The sequence below is a fragment of the Typopeltis vanoorti genome, chromosome 20, assembly GCF_054136105.1.
Source record: "Typopeltis vanoorti isolate ZY-2024b chromosome 20, IOZ_Tvanoo_1.0, whole genome shotgun sequence".
NCBI lineage: Eukaryota > Metazoa > Arthropoda > Arachnida > Uropygi > Thelyphonidae > Typopeltis > Typopeltis vanoorti.
The window spans coordinates 4816741-4839934 of record NC_143568.1 but is presented as its reverse complement, the minus strand read 5'-3'; the positions used below and the strand labels follow the sequence as shown (position 1 = coordinate 4839934).

The 23194-nt window shown below is 34.0% G+C and overlaps 1 protein-coding gene across 1 annotated transcript in view; it reads left to right on the top strand.

Moving 5' to 3' along the window:
- Positions 1 to 23194, top strand: part of LOC150095203 (putative ATP-dependent RNA helicase DDX43) — a 282514-nt gene that overhangs the window by 165593 nt on the left and 93727 nt on the right. Inside the window, exons 11-12 of the mRNA XM_090409697.1 lie at positions 3090 to 3200; positions 13877 to 14018. Of these exons, the coding sequence (XP_090265823.1) occupies positions 3090 to 3200; positions 13877 to 14018 (253 nt within the window). The remainder of the gene's footprint in view (positions 1 to 3089; positions 3201 to 13876; positions 14019 to 23194) is intronic.

Below are 23194 nucleotides of genomic sequence, written 5' to 3'. Positions count from 1 at the left end.
TCCTTCATATGATATTTCACATCCAAAATAAATGAAAGTATTTATCTGTTCTATTATTTTATTATTAATAACTATTTTACTTGTAACTGGAATTTGTACACAAAACACAAAATGCCATTGTTTTAGTTTTATCTATGTATTTTCATTCCAAACTGTTCTAGTATAATGTTTAAAAATATATATTGCTCTTTGTAAATTGTCTTTCTTATCTGATATTATTACCTGATCATCTGCAAATAATAGTATATTTATTTTATTTCAGGAAATTTCTATACCTTTGTTATTTAAGGTGTTCCACCATATGAATATTTCATTAATATAAATATTAAAAAGTGTTGGAGACAGAGGATGTCCCTGTTTTACTCCTTGGTTTATAGATTGTTTTTCAGACATTTTTTCATTTATTTTTATTTTATTATCTTTGTATGTGATCTCACGAGGGGGAGGATCCCCCCTAGTGTATATATATAAACACAAAGATGCCATTCTTTTGAAAAGTATTTTAAGAACACACCAGCATCACTTACAGAAAATGCTTGGACTTATGCAACAAGTGGGTAAATTTTGAGGTGCTTGCATGTATTTTACTTCAAAATTCACTTTCTTATTATTAAAAAAAGTATGCATTTCAATTTTTTTAATTTATTTACTACTTTCCAATTTATCTCTTAATTATGTATTAAATTAGCTGCCATTACATGCAATTACCTTATATTAAAATGTAAAAGGCAAACAAGGGTATCTTTTATTAAGTACCTAATCTTGTTCTAAATTATATTAATAATTTTTGTAGTCAAAATAGAGTATTTTAAGTCATTGATAATATTTTTAAAGAGACCCCTTTTCCGACAGCTGATGCCCTGTATTTTGTTTCAAATCATGCACACATCCGAGCCTTCATGCCCTTAATAGGAAAATTGGGTCTTGCAGACAGTGCTCTAAATGCTACTCAGAATCAATTGGGAAAAAAACTACCATGCTTCATTGCAGTAAATTTAGAAGAAAGACTGTTTGAAGAATCAGCAGCTGCCCTCAGAAATCACTCTAATCTCAATGGATGCATGAAATTTTCCAAAATATCTTCTTGCTATTTTTATAACCATTTTTGGTTATTAGGCCTCTCACATTTGTTTTCATCTTCCTCTGTTGAAGGCTTTGCGATGTCAACATTCTCCAGTCATCTCCACTAAGTCATCCTTCCGTCTTCTCTCTCGCTCTCTCTCTCTGTCATCTCAGCATTCATTTTCATTGTATGGATTTGCCACTGAGTAATTTTCCATATATCACTTTTCATCCATGTAATATCTTGCCCATATCCATTTCAGTTGTAAAATCTCTTCCTCTGCTTCCAACACTTTCATTTCTTTTCTTTTATCTCATGCCTCATTTTGTCTTGTAGTGACATTTAGCATGGCTCTTGTTTCATGCTTAGTTTTCTTCATGAATTATACAATGGTTCAGAAGTTTGGCTCTATTTTCTGGTTTTCCTGTACAGAAATCTTTTCAGTTTGCCAGAAACCACCTTCTTTTTATTTCTTCATAAATGCATTTTTCATATTGTAAAAGTTTTTGTTATTGTCTAATATTATTTTTAGATACAATTTAATATTATTGTTCTGTTATCTGTTGTCCTTTGATATTTGTCATTATTTTAGTTTTTTTCATAGTTTATGTATAATCCTACTTTATTTGATATTGTATTTAATTCATTCATCATTTCTTCTACTTCTCTTTTGTTGTTTGCTTTTACCACAATAACATCATATCATAAATTATTTAATTTTTTAATACTGATATCCATTTGTCTCTTCAGTCTAGTTCACTCAGCCTGCATGTTCTAATACTGCGTTGAATAATTTGGGTGAAATAGTATCTCCTTGGCATTGAAATGGACTGCTTTGTTCATATATAAAGATACTAGTAGTTGCATTTTCATATATTTTCTTTATTAGCTGTATATAATTTTGGGTTATTCCACATTTCTTCGTTGCTATTAGGCTTGCTTGTGGTTCATCCGAATCAAATGTTCTCTTATAGTCTAGAAAACTTAACTACAATGTTAAATTGTATTCTTTGCATTTTTCTCTTAGTTGATTCAATGTCTGCAGATGGTTGATTGTGCTAAACTCCTTTTTGAATCTAGCTTGTTCATTAGGCTGAGCTTCATCTAATGATCTAGTGATTCTGTTTATTATTTTTTGAAAATGTTTTTTATTATTTTGTATACTTGTGAAGCAAGCTTATAGATCTGTAATTTTGTCTTTTTCTTATTACCCTTTGTGAACAAGAGTATCATGATAGCATTTCGAGCTAATTAGTGTATCTGTATTACTTAGATATTTATTAAATAGATATTTTTAGTTATTTTGTTAATATTTATCCTGCTACTTTCATCATTTCTATTGTAATTCCATCTTCTCCAGGCATTTTATTATTTTCCATATTTTTTTTCATTGCCAAAATATATGCAACACTAATCCTTCAAGATCCCAGTTTATAATATACAAAGCCTCTAACAGCTGCCCATAGAGACCATCCCACCTACTTAGGACTCTAGTCTTCCATCCATGTGTTTCACTTAGTTTTATGTTGCCTTTGTATATGTGTGTGAGAGAGACAAGTTTTGTATTATACTCCCTGAACATGTCTCAGTGACAGAGACAAAATATTGGAAGAATTAGTGTTTTTAATCCTTTCCCAGTGCTGTTTTACTCCATTAAGACTCTGACTATAGAAGATGGTGCTCTTTCAGTGAGCATGGTAGCTACTGTAACTGTTTTTGATATTTTTTATGGAAGCTGTTCATGAATCCAATGTTTATATCCAATATTAGTGTGCATTTTTATTGCCTATTAATCCCCATCTCCAATTTTAGATATATATAACATGACCCTTTTTCACTCTAGAGCCAGGCTGTAGAGATGCACAAAAAGGTTTGATACAGATATGCTGAAGAGCATGTTGATTTGAAATTCATATTTTTGATTTAAAAGAGTGTAGTTTATTGTTTTGAATTATATTATTAGTTTCTAGGAGTCTCTTTTTATGCTAAAACTAAAAATGACTGTTCTTTTTATTTTGAAAATCAGTCCTAGAGAAGAAAGATCTGGGCCATCTTGTTTAGTGTTAGCCCCAACTAGAGAGCTAGCTCAGCAGATTGAAAGAGAAACAAAAAAATATAATTATAAGAACATCAAGTGGTAAGGTTTAATACTTGAATTTTGGTCTTTGTATAAAATTTGAATATTTCATAGTCAAATTTAAGTTATTTCACTGAATATTAATTTAAAATTTTTGGTTTATGAATTTAGTTTTGCAGTTGAGAAGGTTGCTTCATCATTATTGTACACAAATTTACAGTACCAAAGGTTGTAAAATAAATGCATTACAAACAATGATTATTATTATTACATCAAGCCTCCATACAGTCAGTACTCATCGTGGGAGGTCTCACTCAGCCAACAGCTTATTGAAAGTCATTCATGCTCAGAGCATTCACAACACATTTTGCCAGTGCATTTTACTCACTAATCACTGTTCTCCATGTAAAAAAATTGTGTCAAAGAATATAGAAACAAACCAAGAATTGCTAGATGACATGTTTAAACACCTGGTTTAAACTGAACACTAAATTTAAACCAAAAATTTAAATCACTCAACTAAAGTTTAATAATGATACTAAATCTCATCAGAATTCATCCTGACAGAGTTGCTGTATTTATGTATTTAAGTGCCTCTGTAGTACAGTTGGATGAATGATCAGATGTTGTGCCCTTCAATTGGAAGAGATTTGAATTTTGATCCTTCTTATGATAAGACGAATCTTTGTGTGGATTTTTCAATTGAAGTTGAGTTCGCCAGGTTCATATGGAGGTAGCATTTGTTTATTTACCTTGAAAACTTGGGTTTTCTATTGTGCATACAATTGTGCAAATCTGTGTACACAATTTACACAAATTGTGTAAATTGTTGTTCAATATGACAGGGTACAGTAATCTATGTATTGTGTGGAATATTTTTAAGTCTTCCTTAATATGCCATCTTATATTCTCATGATGTCTTATGTTTATTAAGAAAAAAATCTTAGTATGGTTGAATCCATGCAGATGTAATATTACATACTTTACAGTTTCATTTTGATACAGCTTACTGGCCAAGCCCTTGATGACAATTAAGTCCTTCCTATTTTTGTGTGTTCACTGAATAAAAATAGAACATTTAAAATAAGTTAACTTATGCATTCAATGTTCTTGCAAAAGAAACTGTAGGAAACACCCATCTGCTGGTTGACATGCACCTTATGTAATGTGGGACTTGATGTGAAAACATCACTGAAAAATTTTTGAAGTTGAGTCTGAAGAAGAAGAAAAAAAGAAAAAACTCATTTCATAGAAAATGTTAAAGCATATTAGAAAAATACGAAAAATCAACTGAGCTTGAGTATTTTGGGTATGATAAAAAGTGTTATATGCAGATAGGCATTATCCCTTTAAATGGATAGGTGTATAATAGAAATATGCAGAATTGATTTAACAACTTTATTATACAATGATTTAACAACATTTCTGTATATAAGGAATTCCTCTCCTACTCCTCTAATATTTAGATCTCCAATAAAAACTAACATTTCCTTTTTGTTAACTGCTCCTCTCTTATGATTTGAAAAATTAATCTTATATTTTTTCCTTTCTAGAACATCTTTGGGACAAAAGATGCCACATCAAGATTAATCATTTGGTTTTTGATTATTTTTCAGTAATCATTTAGGTTAGAGATAGTCGCTAGTGTCTAGAATTTTTCAGAGATGTTATTGAATTTCATGCAGTTGGCTATCTTCTCACTGAATAAGAGATAAATTCCCTATCCAAAAGTCTTGATTTTGCTACTACTCCTAATACAGTTCATTATAGTTTTTTTTTTTTAATAGACAAAGGTCTATGTAATATTTCTTCAGATTTAACTAACAGACTTTTTATTGAAGCAGCACATTCTCCAGTCTATACTTGAAATGACCAATTCTGTGTTATCTGTAATATATATAGTATTACTGTCTGAAAAAGGAATAACAATTTTGTGATCACAGAGGCTCATAAAGGGAAAAGCATTTGTAGTTCGAGATGGGAAAAAATGCTATGGATATATAGCATTAAATGATAAAATACTTCAATGTTACATGACTACCACATATTGCTTTCACTCTCTCTCTCTCTTTCTGTTGTCTAACCTCTATTCAGTTAGACTAAACAAACTTAGTGTGATGGCATCTCAATTTGAGATGATGAAACCAAAGAGAAGCTTAAAACCTACTAATGGTTATCTTACTAGATGAAGTTTCCCCAAAACACACAAAGCAGAAGTTCAATGATGACCTTTCGTCAACTGCATCAATTCACCATAGTAACATGGTGAATTGATTAACAAAGTTACAAAGCATGTTTCTAATTTACTAACCTCCTTTAGAGATAAATCCATATCCTTTATCAAAAACTTTCTTATTTTAAAGGAAAAAAACTTGGAGCTTCTTCTTTAGACCAGGTGAATTCTTAATTAGTTTTGTATTGTGGTTGTTTGATTTGCTATGATGAAAACCTTTATTTGTTTATTTATTTTTTAAATTAATGATCAAGCCTTATATCTAGTTTGTCTGGCAAATTCATTTGGGTATATTTTAATTAAATAGCATGGTAGTGTCTTTTAATTCCTTTTACATTTAATTCTTAAATAATAGGCAGTAAGCTTGTTATTTAACTTGAACAATTTATGATATTTTTATCAGATGTATTTGTTATTGGTGAATTGAGTAGTGGGGGGGGGTGATTGTTTGAGCAATAAATATGAAATGTTATACTCAGGAAATTACAATCAAGGAAAAGGAGTAGCCATAGTATTCAACACAAAATATGAGGCTAATCTTCTTGAATGGCAGGCAGTGTCAAGTAGAGTGATTTGGACAAATATCAGAATGGGGAACTGGACAATGAGACTTATTTGTGCCTATGGTCCCACAGAAGATTCTACTAAGGTAGAAGTGGAGGAATTTTTTGAGGCTCTAGAGAAAGCTACTGACACAATGAAAAAGGAAAAGTTGGTCCTTGTTGGGGATCTAAATAGCTGAGAAGGAAGTGATTGTCAGACATACAAAAATGTTTTGGGAAAATTTGGAGAAAAGAGCAAAACTAATAATAATAGCAAATATCTGTTGGATTTCTGCTCAGTACATGGACTGGTTATTACTAACACCATGTTCCAACATAAAAATGTGCACAAATTCACATGGAGAGAAGAGGCAAGGAATAAGAAAAGTCTCATTGACTATGTTATGGTTGATAGTGATGTTTTCTCCCTGGTGCAGGACACCAGAGTGTACAGAGGATTTGAAATTGGAAGCGATCACTATTTAGTTTTGAGTAGGATAAAATTGAATTTCATATTGAAAAGAATAACATGTAAGAAAGTTTTAAAGCAAATAAAAGTTGAGCAGCTCTCAGATGTGAGCTGTAGACTAAAATACACAAAGATTATTGAAAAGAAAATGAAAGAGTTTGAGAACAGATATCAAACCTTGGAGATTCAGTGGCAAGCCTTGAAGAAAACCCTGATTGATTCAGCTAGAGAGGCATGTGGTGAAGTAGTCTGCAAGGATAGAAAAATTAGAACTCCATGGTGGACACAGGAAGTTAGAGGCAGTGAAGGAAAAGAAGAAAGCATACCAAAAGTTCCTGGCAAATAAGTCAGCTTGTGGTCTTAGAGAATACAGAAACAAATGTAAGAAAGCTAAACAGTGTAAAACTAGCTAAACAAAAGTCATGGGAGGACTTTGGTAAGACCATGGCAAATAAATATCAAGAAGGTGGCAAAATATTCTGGAGGTTGTTGAAGAAGCTTAGGAATGGAGGAAAGAGTGCTGTAAAAGGAGTTAGAGATGATAAAGGTGAAATGAGAATGGGAGGAAAAGATATCCTTGAAGTATGGAGTAATTACTTTGAAAATTTGCTAAATGAAACAAGCAGTGATGACAGCACAGTGATTTAAAAAAAAAAAAAAAAAAAAACACCGAACAGGCAGGCATGCACTCAGGAATATCCATCTAGAAGTAGAAAAAGCCATCAAAAGCTTGAAATGTGGATAGGCAGCAGGAGTAGATGATATTTGACCAGAAATGCTGAAGTATGGAGGTATAAAAGTCTTACAGTGGCTACACTGCATAGTTCAGAATGCCTGGACAGAGGACAAATTCCAGACGATTGGAGTAGAGCTTTCATAGTACCTATATATAAAAAGGGAAATAAAACTGAATGTGAGATTTACAGAGGTATATCAGTATTGAGTGTTCCTGGTAAGATATATGCAAGTATACTTGAGAAGAATTGTGGAAGAAAAGCTTGGTGAAGAACAAGCTAGATTCAGGCCAAATAGAGGCTGTCAAGATCAGATCTTCACTTTACGACAAATAGTGGAGAAATCATGGGAATATAACAAAGATCTGTGTTTAAGTTTTGTTGATTTGGAAAAGGCATATGACAAGGTGCCAAGAGAGAAGCTATTCAATATGCTACAGTTATATTGTGTCAATGGGGCATTATATCAAGCAATACAAGTCTGCAAGATTCTCTGACTAAATCGAATAATTGTTGTAATAGATATGGTATGAGGGTCAGCAATGGAAAGACAAAGTCAATGAAAATAGGTAGAATCATTGAAAATGTCAACTGTGTTGTGAATGGAGAACCTGTGGAACAAGTAAAACATATCAGCTACTTAGGCACGATTTTTAGTGAAGATAGTAAATTAAATATGGAAATAGACAACAGATTCAACAAAACTGGTAAGGTAGGAAGTCAATTGAATAAATTCATATGGAATAAGAGAGAAATTGGTCAGAACGCTAAATTAGCTGTATACAAGACAGTGTTCAAACTAGTTTTAACTTATGGATCTGAGATCTGGGTCAGAAGTAAAACCCTTGACCAAAGACTAAAGACTGCAGATATGAGAGTCCTGTAAAAGATTAGGGGCATGAACAGATGGCATCAATGGCAATATCATATTAAAAATGAGAATATTAGGAAAGAACTTGACATTTTCAGCATCCAGGAATGCGTTAGCAGAGCTAATCTCAGGTTGTATGGTCACTTAAACAGAATGGGCGAGGAAAGATTAGCAAAACAAGTGTTCTCTGCCAAGTTGGCAGGAAAATGACCCAGAGGAAGGCCAAGATATAGGTGAATTGATATGGCACAAAGTGCCTTAGACGATAGAAATATAAGATCTGGTAATGTTGGAGTCTTGACAAGTAACAGACTGATTTGGAGGAAAATTGTAGATAGGAAGTTAGTAATGATGTAATTTTTTCATGTAATACTATCATATCCTGTACACCCCATGAGAGTACACAGCAGTAATTTGATGATGATGATGACCACATAGAATGAAGCAAAAAATACTTTATTTAGTTTAGAAATCTCTACAAGTTTTTTGTGTTGACAGGTATACACTTTTTCAGGAGATTACTCTTATACTCAGAATTGTTGCTAAGAATGATCTAGTTTTGACTTGGAAGGTGATAGTGCGTTTGATAACTTTAATCAAAAAAAGGGTGTATTTTGAACTATAAGGCAAATGATTATAATAAGCTGCAAATGCAGCTGGAGCTGTGTTGTGGTTTGAGAAACTGCATGATAATGGAACCAGCAGTTCATACTAAATGGTTGAAGAGTTAGATCAAGGAATTTATATCCGATTTCATCTTCAAAATTCAGGGAATAAATTACATGGGAGTTAAATGGGTGAAAAGAAGTTTGAAGTAAGAGCTACTTAGAAGAAAAATGTTATGGAACCACTATCTGAAAAATGTGATTGACCAGGCATGGAAACAACATGAACAGGCTTGGAGAGAGAGAGAGAATCACAGCCATGATGGAAGGTGGAATCAGATATGAGAAGTTGGTTGAACAGAAAAGAGGAAATCTGAGAGATTACTTTTGTTATATGGCAAGCAGAAGGAATGACAGTGGAAGGATAATGTAAGTAAATATGAGAGGAAGGTGATGAATGCACAGAAAATAACTGTGTTATAAATTTACAACTAGTAACTCTAGTTGTAAAATTTACCAAAGTAGTTACTTTTTACGAAAAGTAACTACTTTTGGTAAAAAGTAGTTACTTTGAGACCTATGCTACGTTGTTCAATGTAGCATAGGTCTCAACGTTATTCCAAGTGATCAGAAATAGGACAAGATACCAGGAATTAATGTGCAACCACCTATAGGCCACTGCATCTCAGGAGTGGTATTCGAAGGGCTTAGGACGTAACTAGATGTAGCACTTTGATCCTTTATAGAGGACAGCATGTATTTGTTAAAGATGGGTGTTTTGCACTGCTCATTTTTGCAATGGTGACACGGTCAAATAAGTGGAATGGATATACCATGAGACTCCTGTCTTTCTCAGACATTTGACAGGATTCTATAAGGGAGGTTATTATATGAACTCATGTGGATGGGCATACAAATTAAAACTTGACATGGATTGGAAATAAAATTGGTAAGCTGACAAGTATTAGAGAATTAATGTATGGAGTTGATGAGTCTAGGTAAAGGTGACTAGTGGGGGTACCATAGAGATCTGCTTCGAGGGACCACTTTTGTTTAACTTGTGTATTAATGATACTGAGAATGATGCAGAGGAGAGTTTCCAATTATGTGCTGATAATGCAAAGTTGGATTGGGCACTTGAGAATTTAATACAAAAAAAATCCATGAGAATAGAATTCAACCATTGATTCTAAGCACATATTATTCCTTCAGCACTTGGTAAGTATTGGAAACTTCAAATATCTTTAATCATTTCAGTTTATAAACTAAGTCTCTTTTATATAAAGTTCAGATTTTTATATAAGCAAGTTTTAAACCGTTTCCATATCAACAAAGTGAATATGGGAAAGTGTGGTATGTAAAGCTTGAATCAAGAATTGCATAATTTGAATAATTAACTTTGCTGAGGAAAATATTGTTTTCCAAAAGTTTTAATAGAAATAAAATAAAGCTGAATAAATTTTTAAGCAAGAGAAACATGCTTGCTTTATCCGGTATTATTAGATTAAGAACACATAGAAGGAATGTATTCTTTGAGAAATAGGAAGAGGAGAGGAGATGTGGTGAAGGTACTAGTGAGATTGATGAGAACTAGGATACAGAAATGGATTGATAACAGCAGTATTCCCTGTGATTGTCAACATGGGTTTGTTAAAGGGAGATCATGCTTTACTAACTTATGTATTATAACAAGGTGACAAATGTCTTTGACAAAGGTTGAGTTGGATCAGTGACTGGCTGTCAGAGAGGTACCAGAAAGTTGTACATGGAGGTGCAATATCCTGAAAGCGTAAGATCTTCTTTGGTGTGCTGCAGGGGTTAGTTTTGGGACCATTGTTGTTCAATTTATATATTAATATTGGGATGGGTGTAACTGGTGACATGAAGCTGTTTGCAGATGATGCAAAACTAGGGAAAGCAATGCAGAAACAAGTAGATGCTATGGCCTTACAGGAGCACTTGAATAGATAGCATGAATGGGTAGATAAGTGGAACTATCAATTTAATGACCAAAATTTCAAAACCTTACAAAGTGTAAGGTTTGAAATTTTGGTAAACAACGATGGGATACAAAGTATACACTTGGTGGGGAAACCTTATTAAAGAGGTAGAGGACATGAGTGATTTTGGAGTGGTGGTGGTGGACAATGACCTGAAATTCAGGAGCTACATTGCACAAGTTGTGTAGATGTCACATCGGATAATGGCAATGATGCGGAGGACCTGATATGCAGAAATAAAGAGGTTATGATGACATTGTATATGGCCTTGATCAGTCATCATGGATTATTGTGCACAGATTTGGTCACCAGGTTTTCATGGTGACAAGGATATGTTAGAAAGGGTCTAGGGAGGATTCACTAATCAGTGAAGTCACTGGTCAGTGATCTTTGGAATGTGGATTTTGGAATATTGAGAGCATGTAAATTGCAAAGCCTCATGAATAGGGGGAATGATATGACTGAGGCATATGTTAGTCAGTGGTTGTTATCAGGTTGACATGGAAGAAATTTTTCATAGAATGGGAAGTGTGGGCAGAATAAGAGGCCATCCCTGGAATCTGTATAAGGAGGGTGGTGCGAGCAGAGGAGTGTGGACTAGGTTCTTTACATGGGGAGTGGTTGGTCAGTGGAATGCATTACCTGAGTGGATTGTGAATGTAGACACATTGAATCAGTTTAAGTCGTAGTTAGATGATCATTATACAATAATGGGTCCCACAATGAGTCTCTGACTCCATGGAGGTCAGATGATAATAATTTAACAGCTAACTTGTGATCTCTGAAAATCATACAATGGTCAAGTGACGCAGCCAGTGAAATTTACATGTGCATGAAAATAATGAGAATAAATCTTAACTCATATTTACGAATTTAGGGACACAAAACATGTGCTGAAATGATTATTTTACTTATTAATAAAATAACACTTGACATTTTGATCCCTGTATTGAGGTCATCATCAGAAAAATACATGTGTATATGAAGACAAGCTACATACTCTTGCCCTCTACAAAGGTAAATTAAATCTATGCTGTTAATTGATCTTTTACTTAGCCTAACCTCTAGTGGCAAAAAATAAAATAAAAATAAACCCTGTTAAAGTCCTCCCATACTTACTAAGATTTTCTTCTGGATTTGTACCATTCAGGTTACTATTGAATGTTTAAAAAAAAAAAAAAAAAAACTTCACCAAGTCTTCTTGTTCAGATTAGGATTGTGTTTGAGCATTTCACATGCTTCTTTAAATTTCCTCTCGAACCAGGTTTTGGTGCGGTGTAGGGACTTGGTACCTTTCCAATCAATACAGTATGTGGTATGTCTGGGGTGCATGGTCTGAAAGGTCAGTTTTTCCAAAATGGAGCTATTTAATGTGTCGTTTGTGTTCGTCCTTCTTAATTGGGATGGTTCGCCCTGTTTCCCCTTTTGTATTGTAAGTTACATGTGCATTGTATTTTGTAAATCCCTGGGTGGGCTAGGTGTCGAAGAGGACCTTTGAAAGAACTGAGTAGGTGTCTTAATTTTGTCGGGGGTTTAAAGATGGTTTTGATGTTGTATTTGTGCAGTGTTCTGTCTGTTTTCTCTGAAATGCCTCTAACATAAGGAATGGCAATGGCATTCTTGAAATCTTTTTTTTTTTTTTTTAGTGGTGTCTCTGTGGAGGATCTTGTGAATAGCTTTTTACTGTATCCATTTTTTATAAATGTATGGTTGACGATCTCGTATTCCTGGTTTAGAGCTTGCTCATTTGAACAAATAGTTTGAGCTCTGTGTTTAAGGATGCTTATGACACCTAGTTTTTGTGTTGAGTGGTGGTAAGAATTTTTGTGTATGTATTGGCTTGTGTGTGTGTGTGGGTGGGTTTGCGGTAGACTGAGAAGGAGAGACAGCCTGAGGGAAGACATGTGACAAGTGTCTAGGAAAGGAATAGAGTTGTTTTTTTCTATTTCAGTAGTGAATTGTATATGTTTGTGTTGTTTGTTTAGGCGGCTGAATGTATTTAGTGCTTTGCGGCTGTGGGGCCAAATGCCAAAAATATCATCAACATATCTGAGCCAAGTTTTGGGCTTTAGGCACGCTGACTCCAGAGCTTGTTGCTCAAAATCTTCCATATAAAAGTTAGCTATTGGGGGGGGGGGGGGTGAGCCCATGGCTTTACCTTCTTTTTGAAGGTAAAAATTGTTTGTTTACCCTAAATCTACACACACACACACAGGCCAGTACATACATAAAAATTCTTATCACCACCCAACATAAAAACTAGGGGTCATAAGCACCCTTAAACACAGAGCTCAAACTATTTGTTCAAATGAACAAGCTCTAAACCAGGAATACGAAATCATCAACCAGATACCACTAAAAACAAAAACGATTTCAAGAATACTATTGCCATACCTTATGTTAGAGGCATTTCCAAAAAAATAGACAGAACCTACACAAATACAACATCGAAAACCACCTTTAAACCCCCGACAAAATTAAGACACCTACTCAGTTCTTCCAAAGATCCTCTTCCACACCTAGCCCACCAGAGGTTTACAAAATACAATGCACATGTAACTTACAATGCATAGGGGAAACAGGGCGAACCAAAAAGGATGAACACAAATGGCACATTAAATACCTTCATTTTGGAAAAACTGGTCTTTCAGCCTACACACCTCAGAATTGATTGGAAAGGTACCAAGTCCCTACACCACACCAAACCTGGTTCGAGAGGAAATTTAAAGAAGCATTTGAACTGCTCAAACACAATCCTAATCTGAACAAAAATGATGGTCTAACCATTCCAAGAATGTGGAGGACCCATTTACAATCATTATAGCAACAGAAGACTTGAAATTTTTTTTTTTTAAACATTCAATAGCAACCTGAATGGTGCAAGGCCAGAAGAAAATCTTAGTATAGCAACCTGAACTGTACAAGTCCTGAAGGAAAGCTTAGTACAGGAGGACTTTAGCAGTCATCCCATAACAATTTGTTTGTGGTTGGCTTAATGGTCTACCTTTTGTATAACATATTTATTTTTATACATAACATTAGTAAATGTTTAAGCTGGTTTATTTTTTTAATTCACTAATATTGATCATTACAACAAACACTTTACCTAAACATTTATGAATGCCAAAAACTAATTTAATTTTTAAGTTTTCATTTATTAATTTAGGCATTTTGTGACTGCTAAACATTTTTTAATGTTAGCTGTTATTATTGTATAATGTCAGTGTGAATAACATGCAGATATCGCTTACCACTCATGGTTGGAGGGGAATTATTTTCTAGTGTGTGTCTTTATGGAGGAGGAAACCGAAGGGAACAGATTAATGTTGCTTCTGGTGGAGTGGAAATAGTTGTTGCAACACCTGGTCGGTTAAATGATTTAGTGATGAATGATCTTTTGGATGTCCAGAGTGTAACTTACTTGGTAAGTATTGAAGGCTTGAAATCTCTTAATCATTTCAGTTTATGAAATGTTTCTTTCATATCAAATTCAGATTTTTATACAAGCTAGTTTTTGAAAACATCCTTCCATATGAACAAAGTGAATACAAAAAAGTGATATGTAAAGCTTGAATCAAGAATTGCTTAATTTGAATAATTAACTTGCTGAGCAAAATATTGAGCAAGTTTTAATAGAAACATAGACTGAATAAATTTTGAAACAAGAGAAAGATATTTGGATCATATGGAATTAGTAGATTCATTTTGTCCATCCATCCATAAATTATTTCTCAATTCTGGTTAGACAAATTTCATTTCAAGGACGATTGTTTGGAGTAAATGACTCCAAATATGGAATCGTTTCCTCCAAACTTGAGATTTTTTAGGTAGGGATGACTTGTACTGGGCAAAAGGAATGAATGACAGTTTGGACCTTTCATTGCATATTTCATAATAAGCAATGCACCAATTTGTGGGTTCAGTTGCTGTGCTTGTTTTCTAATTCCAGAAGTTTAGGAACAAAGGCAATGAAATTTGGACATTAATCACTGTTGATTTGCTAAAATTTACCAGAATTAAGAAGTCCAGTATGAAGATGGATTTAAGAGTGTAGTTCCAGGATGGCAGAGGTAGATAGAATGAGTGTTAGGAGGGACTACTGCTGAAAGCTTGATTGTTACGGTAGTGTATCTGAGGCTATTTAAAGTGAAATGGAGGGAAATATATCCACTTCCTTTTCTCAGGATTAGTTTTTTGACTGTTTCAAACTAAATTCTTCTGTGTGAGGCACTTGGTGGTCATGGAGTGGACCCTCTCCGTGACCTCCCTTTCATATTCTTTGCTATTCTTATTCTGAGTTTTTTTTAAAATATTTTTTATTTATTTTTTTTTACTATCCTATCTTAGAGACTACCATCACTGGATCCACTGCCATGTTTGCTGTGCAGTGTGAAATGTGGACATCTAGAAAGAGGGATCCTTGGTTGTCTTGCACTACTTTTCTCTCTGTTTTGGCAAGATGGGTGGTCCTGGATGACCCAGTCAGGATCATTCAACTAGTGGGCTCTGCACAGGTCAATGATGTTGCAGTCTTCTTCCCCAGGGTCCAAGTGTAAACGGGGGTTTTTCTTTTATATTATATTACCTTATCACGCAATATCTTATCAGCAATGTTTCTTTATCTTATCATGCTTATTTATCTGTTTAGGTTTTCTGTCTATTTCGGCTGTATAATGTTATTTATTTAAAAACTTTTATTTTCTTTAACTTAATATTTTATAATTTTCTTTCCTATTCTACCTTAAGTATTCTTTTTCATACCTGGGATCTCCAGATATTTATTTGTTTGAAGACTGTGCCTCTGAAATTCCCCTATAGGCTAAAGAAAGCTTTCATACCCTAGTAGATCAAATAATCACTTATATCCTATCTTAGCCAAGGTTTGCAGTCATGGCAAAATTACTCGCTTTTTATCTTAAATTACTACTAATCATTGGGGTTCCGCTACCAGGTCCGAATAGTGTTTTTAGGATCAGTGCATTGCAAAAGATTGAATCGGACAACTATTTATATCAACAACCCCTCAACCATCCTTTTGGGTAAGATATATAGATGACATCTTTACTATTTGGCCACATCTTTACCTTCTTTTTTAAACAGTATTAATTCCTTGCATCATCGTATAAAGTTTACTGCGGAAAGAAGAAAACAACCAGTTATCTTTTTTAGACCTTCTCCTCATCCGGTCACCTTCAAATATTCTTACAACTACAGTATGCAGGAAACCAACGTTCACAGGTCGTTAAAGAATCAGCCCATCATCCATGTCAAAAAACAGGAATTATAAAATGCCTCATCAGAAGAGCCAAAACTAATTGTTCTACTTTTGATTATCTACAGAAAGAACTTTCTACTATCCAACAACACATAAAACTCAATGGCTTTTCTGAAAAAAGTACTCAACATCTTCTCAATTCTTATAATCCTGCACAAAACAACAAAGTGTCAATATGTCGAGTGCCTATTCCTTATATCTCCGGTATTTCAGAACCTATCGCAAGAATTTTAAAGAAATAAGATTTAACAGCTACGTATTCACCTATTAACAAATTGTCTTCTCATTTTCCTTCTCCTAAAGACAAACGCTCAACTTTATCTCTTCCTGGGGGTTTATCAAATTCCTTGCAACTGTGATCTCTCCTATTTTGGACAGACTGGACGTTCTCTTGAAAAAAGAATCCAAGAACATCAATCCTCCATTCTTCACAACAAACCTGAAAAGTCTGGATTGGCTCAACACGGGATTGAAACTGACCACAGCATCTTTTGGTCCAGGACTCACCTCTTGCATAGATCCCGTTATAGGTTTTGAACGTTTGTTCAAGGTAAGCGTGGAGGCCTTGCTCCATCGTCCCAACCTGAATCATAATGACTGTATATCTATATCAAAAATCTGGGAAAGTCTAATCAAGATTACTCATTAATTTTTTTTTTCTCCCAATCATGTCTCTACTTCAAAATATTCCGTTTCATACTTAGTGATATAACATCACGCGGCTTGTTCTATTTTTAACGATCTATTGTTAGTATTATAAGCTATAAATAATATTATAAGTTAGTATTATAAGCTATAAAAATATAAGCTATAATAAATATAGCTTATATTTTTTAAAACTGTTCTTATAATACCACTGAGGATGGTCTGCTATTTCCAGACCAAAATATTTGGTTAATTAAATATCTTTCTTGTGTTTACATGCATATATCATCAAGAGTTTTATTTCTAATCCAGCTCTCAGATCCATAAGTTAAAATTGGTTTGAACACTATCTTGTCTACAGTTAGTATTTTGACTAATCTTTCTCTTATTCCATATAAATTTATTCATTTGACTTCCTACCATACCAGTTTTGCTAATTCTGCTGTCTATTTCTTAATTTAATTTGCCATCTTTATTAAAAATTGTGCCTAAATAGCTGAAACATTTTACTTGTATTTCATATCAAATTCATCACAGCAGCTATTCAATTAGGTCAGGGAATCCTGCAGACTTGTCTTGAATTTATTTAGGAGTATAACATCATCTGCATAAAGTAAAGAGCTGAGATTAACAACTCCAGCTTTGTTTTATCAGGTTTAATACTGCTTTCCTTCATAATGTGATCCAAATAGATGATGAATAACAGTGGAGATAATATACACCCTTATCGCACACCTGACTTAACATCAAAACCATCTTTCTGTATCCTTCAATTCTAACTGCTGATTTACAACTCAAACAGAGTCTATTGCTTGATATAATGTCCCATTTACGCTATATAATGTGTTTTGAACAGCCTTCCTCTTGGCACATTGTCATATGCTTTTTGCAGATCTACAAAATGATCATGATATAATCATACAAAATCATCATGAGAACAAAGACTGATGCCTTAATTGTGAGGGAGATCATCCTGCATACTCCCAAACATGTTAAAGGTGGAAGGATGAAAAGAGATCCAAACCAAGCAGTACATACCAACCAGGAGGTGAAGAGGCATTATACCACAAAAGTGCAACATCTGATAGTACATCCTCTTATGCTGAAAAGGCTTCTGTAAAGAAAGTGTCAGTAGGAACATTGACACATGTTGATCCCACCTTCTCATAACTACAAAATCCTTGAACGGTATGATTTGCTTGCTTTCTCTTTAGAACGAATAACAGAAAAATCAGTACAGCAATCCCTCGATTAATGTGCCCCCGATTATTGCGTCATTTTTTTTCAATACCCAAATTCGATTAGTGCACCTATCTTAAAAATAAATGTTACAGATTTTAAAAATTTTCGATCTATACATTTTTTATGCTAACTATTTTAAAAAATCACTCACCAGGATGAAATAACTTAGTTACTGATTTGAAACATTTTACATAGTTATTTTTGAATGGCATACTACGCTATTTCCATGTACACTATGTTCCAAATTGACTGCCAAAATTTATGTCGTCTGTTTTACATAGCATTTTGCTGATCATATCTCGTACAATTGTTTCTCTTACTTTTTTATTTTAAATTATTTTCCTAACCTTTAATCACGAGTAAAAGAATTAGTAAGCAAAAAATAGAAATGTGAAAATGATTCCAAAAGTAATCTGATTGGAAGAAAAAGTTGAAATAATGAAGAAAATGAACAAGGCGAGTCCAGAGCCAAGATAGGACAAGAACACAAAAATGGGTGAATCAACTGCTGAATACAAAGAGAAAGGTAAGGCTGCTTCAAGTTCATCATGCATGCACTCAAAATCAAAGTATTATAATGATTGTATTAGAGAGAGAGATTTCTTTTTACATGGATTGAAGGTTGTAACCAAAAATGGATCCCGCTAAACACTGGCCTTATTAAATCAAAAGCATTGTCTCTTTGTAACCTGGAAAGAAAGGACTATCAATGATGGAAAAGAAGAATTCCACGTTAGTGCTGGGTGATTTGAGCGTTTCAAAAAGAGAAATAGCCTACATAATGTTCTAATCACAGGAGAAGCTGCAAGTGCAGTAAGGAGATATCCAGAGATTTTGAAGAAAATTTTGTAAGAAGGGGACTATTGTGATCAACAAAGATTTAATGTCAATGAAACTGGCCTTTTTTTTTTGGAAGTGAATGCCTTCCAAGACTTTTTTGGCCAAATCAGAGAAATCTCAGCATAGTTATAAAGTCACAAAGTCGAATGAAATTACTGCTAGCAACATGCAAGCCGTTTGGAAGAACATTCTTCCATATTATGCAAATGATTTTAGAGGCTTTTCAAATGAATCTAATTTAATTAAATCTCATTCTGTTAAGTCGAGAGATTCCGACCTGCTAAATTTAGATGCACAGTGGGAAGATTCTGAAGAATATGAAGAAAATTTAATCATTGACAAGCCCAAAGAGGTTTCACAGAAACAATTTGAAAATAGTTTTCGTACAATCAAAGTTTTAAGCAGCAATACTTAGAGACTGACCCTGGTGAAGAGAGAACCAGTAAAATTTGCAGAATGGGCAATAGGGCCATACTGTCAGGTGTATGAAAAAAAGAAACAATGTCTGTCAAACTACATTAGCTGAATTCTTTGTTAAGAAGCAGAATAAAAAATTTATATTCTGAACATGTTTTATTGTCTTTCAGCTTCACTGTTTTCCTTTAGCACGTTCGCTGCCAACTACGAGTATACTCATAGTTGGTATATGAGCCACACAAGCCAGCTACGAGTATACTCGTATGATGCTTACTGCCGGCAATGAGATTACCTGTACTGACCTTGAAGAAGTGAAAATGCTTGGCTTGTGGAGCTAGCAGCAAAACTGTGTATACTCGTAGATGGTATATGCTCCACACAAGCCAACATACGAGTATACTTGTATGTTGATTACCGCCAGCAACGAGATTACCCATGTTGACCATGAAGAAGTGAAATTGCTTGGCGTACGGGAACAAACTATGCTGAAGTAGCATGGCAGTGAACATGTTAACTAGGCCCTGAGACATCCTAATTCTTTTATTAAAAAAAATTCAGGGTCAAAAAAAGAAATCTGAGGAACGAATTATACATTTTCCCATAGGTTACTATATTCGATTAGTGTGTTTTCGATTAATGCGCCTGTTTTAAAGAACGCATTAGGTGTATTAATCAAGGGATTGCTGTATATGCTCACTTCTGAGGACATACCAAAAATGGCCCCCACTACATAAGAATCCACTACTTAAAAAAATAATGGAATGTGTATTGCTGAGGATCAGACATGCCTCCAGATCTTTTAATAATGACCCATTAGCAGATGATACCTCTGTTCCCCCACAAAAAGATTAAAAAAAATTAATATAATGTCCTACGGGGAGTCCAATTTGACAATGTGTTGGTAATTTTTTTTGATTAAGAAATGATGTACATTGCCTGTCAACAATTCCCCCCCCCCAAAAAAAGAAAAATCTAAAGCTAATGAAAATAAAACCTCTCAACATAGGAAGCCAGATGATATCACCAAAAAAGAATACTGAAAACATTTCTATAATTGAATTATAGAAATGTCACTGTCATGGATTCCATCCAAATGTAAGATGCATATTTCTTGAATAGTTACTCATGTAAAATACGTATTCTGTTAATTATTTAATTGTAATTCCCATCAACAATCCCCCCCCCCCCCCAAAAAAAAATCCAAGGCTAATGAAAACAAAACCTCTCAACATAGGAAGCCAGATGATATCACCAAAAAAGAATGCTGAAAACAAATGCATGAGCCATTTTACATGAGCCAAGACTCATGTAAAATATGTACTTTAAGGGTTAGCTTACCATTGCTGACATTGGAGCAGAGCAATTCCAAAACCAAAATTAATTTTCTTCAGTGTGTGGATTATTATATTCATAGAGCAAGAAAATTTTATGCAGAAAAGTGCAAATAAATATTTCAGTGAAGTAGCGCAATTGGAAGAATGACGGTACGTTGTGCCCTTGAATTAGAAAAGGCCTGAGTTCAATTCTTGTCACGACGTGAGGAATCTTTATATGGACTTTTTCAATCGAAGGTGAGTTAGCTGATCCCATACAGAGGTAGAAGGGTTTTTCATCCCACATACAGACATATCAGCCCTTCTGAACACACACAATTTACAGACAAAAAATACTAGCTGTGGCAGTGGTGGGCAATAGATGGTGGTGATGTATATGATTAGTAGTAGAGGTTCGGTGTAGTGGTGGAGACAGAGAGTTGTAGGTGTCGTGAATAATAAAGTTTTTAGAAGATATTTATCTCTAGATAAAGGCACATGTTGACAGCTATAGCCATATTGCCAAACATAAAGCAAGGAATCCTGATGTGACTGACACAATCTGCATTACATTGCACGGTATTTCTCTGACTAGCAGAAGATGCTGCCAGTCAGAGAAATGCTAGAGAGAGAGTTAAGAAGCAGAGCATAGTATATGAAAAGGTAAATTTGAAGTATTGAATAATATGGATCTAGAATTACTGTAAATTTCAGGATTAAAAATGGAGGTTTTATTTAAGAAGTGCATGGGCATACAGTCTGTTAATGGCAACTAGTATATGCAAATATTTTCAAGCTACTTCTTACAGAAATTTGTTTTTAAATTTGTTACTGTTAATAATAACTGAATTAGTTATTATATATATATATATATATATATATATATATATATATATAGTTTTGTTATGTTTATACCTGTAAATATTATTTGATTTATTAAATTAATTTGGATATATTTGGAGATTACTGACTTAAGCTATAATAGATGAAGATTAAGTTTTCTTTGCATTGAGTTAATACTTGTGTTTCAGATCAGTAATAGTTTCTATAAGAGATAAACCTAGTTGGATTTTTGGCAATTAAAATTGAATATTGAATATTTTTGAATTGATTATTGAAACATTCATTCATTCATCATCAGACATATAATAAAGAGAACCAGTTGTCATCTGATTCTTAGTCAGATCTCTTATAACAATGCTGCACAGGGTGACCACCCAGCAAAAATATTTTGTACTAACTTAAGCAGGAAAAAGGTACTAGATCTGAAAAAAAAGTACTAAATTTTTATTTGCTTTTGTTTCACTCTATTTAGGGCATTTTATGATATGACTACCTTATTATCATAGATGAACTCAATGTAAAACCGCTATATTGACATACGTACTACAAATAGGAAAAGAAAAAAAGTCAAAACTCAGCTCACTGTCATGAGTCCAAGAGCTGCAGTTGTCAATCATTATAACAGAAGTCCCAATTGTAACTCTAGCACTTAACATGTGTATTAATTTACCATATAATTTTTAGTCTCATTTTAGTGTTTAAAATAATGTAACATTAAATTTTCAGTTATTTAATGTGCTATTTACATATATACAGGGCCACCCACAAGAAAAAACACTGGAAATATTTATACATTATTTTTATCAGATTTTGCTAAATTAACTCTTCAGAAATAGCTAAAATCTATAGCTGATGAATGTTTTGATTTTTCTTTTGTCAAAAGGAGTCCATTCATCAAAGGAGTTTTTTTTTTTTTTTTTTTTTTTCTTTTTTGAGATTTCATTGCGTGAAACTACAGCCAAAGCATTTTTTATAAAATAATTACGTTTAGTGCATTCACACTGTATTTTCTTAGCAATTTCACTATCAGGAGCAATTGTTTTCAATAGAGTTAGAAGAGTATTCATAAGCCACAAAAGCAGATTGTGTTCGACATTCAGGATCGTTCCGTGGGTTTGAGCCGTCTGAGTGCCCCCCCCCCCCCCCCCATTAAAAATTAAAGGTTCCCGAAGTACAATAACACGTTACGAATCATTTTATTATACTGCACATTAAGAGGAATGTATATTAAAATAAAGAAAAACACAAATAGTAAAAAAAAAACTTATTTTTAAATAATAAATAAACATACTCCTAAGGGATGCTTAAGGGTCAAAGCTGTATAACTGAGAGAAGAGCTCCACATACCCTTTAAAGGAATGCAGAGAACCGACCAGGGCTTCTGACTTAATGTCCAATTCTCACCTTCTCGTGGTGCACACTGTTGGGTATCTACTTGGATACTGAACGAACGAGGATGGGCTGGCAATTTGGGATTTAGCCAACCAAATTGTATTCTTATTGGTTAAACCAAAATAAAAAATGACGGTAAACATGACAAAATTTCATGCCTTGTGGCATCGCCCGGTTAAACAAGGCCCCCCGTTGTTTTCGCCAGGGAACCAGGGCGAACAGCGAAAAGTCGGCTACCGGAACAAATCTGAAAACAAACCCGAACTCAACATCACCAGAGTTAAAGATCGGTACTATCAACGTAAGAAGATTGAATGGCAAAGAAATAGAGCTAGATGAGGAATTAGATAAGTACCAGATCGACATAATAGGGGTGACTGAAACAAAAAAGACCAAAACTGGTGAGATCTTTCTGAGCAATAAATACAAAATGTTATATTCAGGCAATGACAATCAAGGAAAAGGAGTAGCCATAGTATTCAACACAAAATATGAGGCTAATTTTCTTGAATGGCAATAAGTCTCAAGTAGAGTAATATGGGCAAATATGAGAATGGGGAACTGGACAATGAGACTTATTTGTGCCTATGGTCCACAGAAGGTTCTACTAAGGTAGAAGTGGAGGGATTTTTT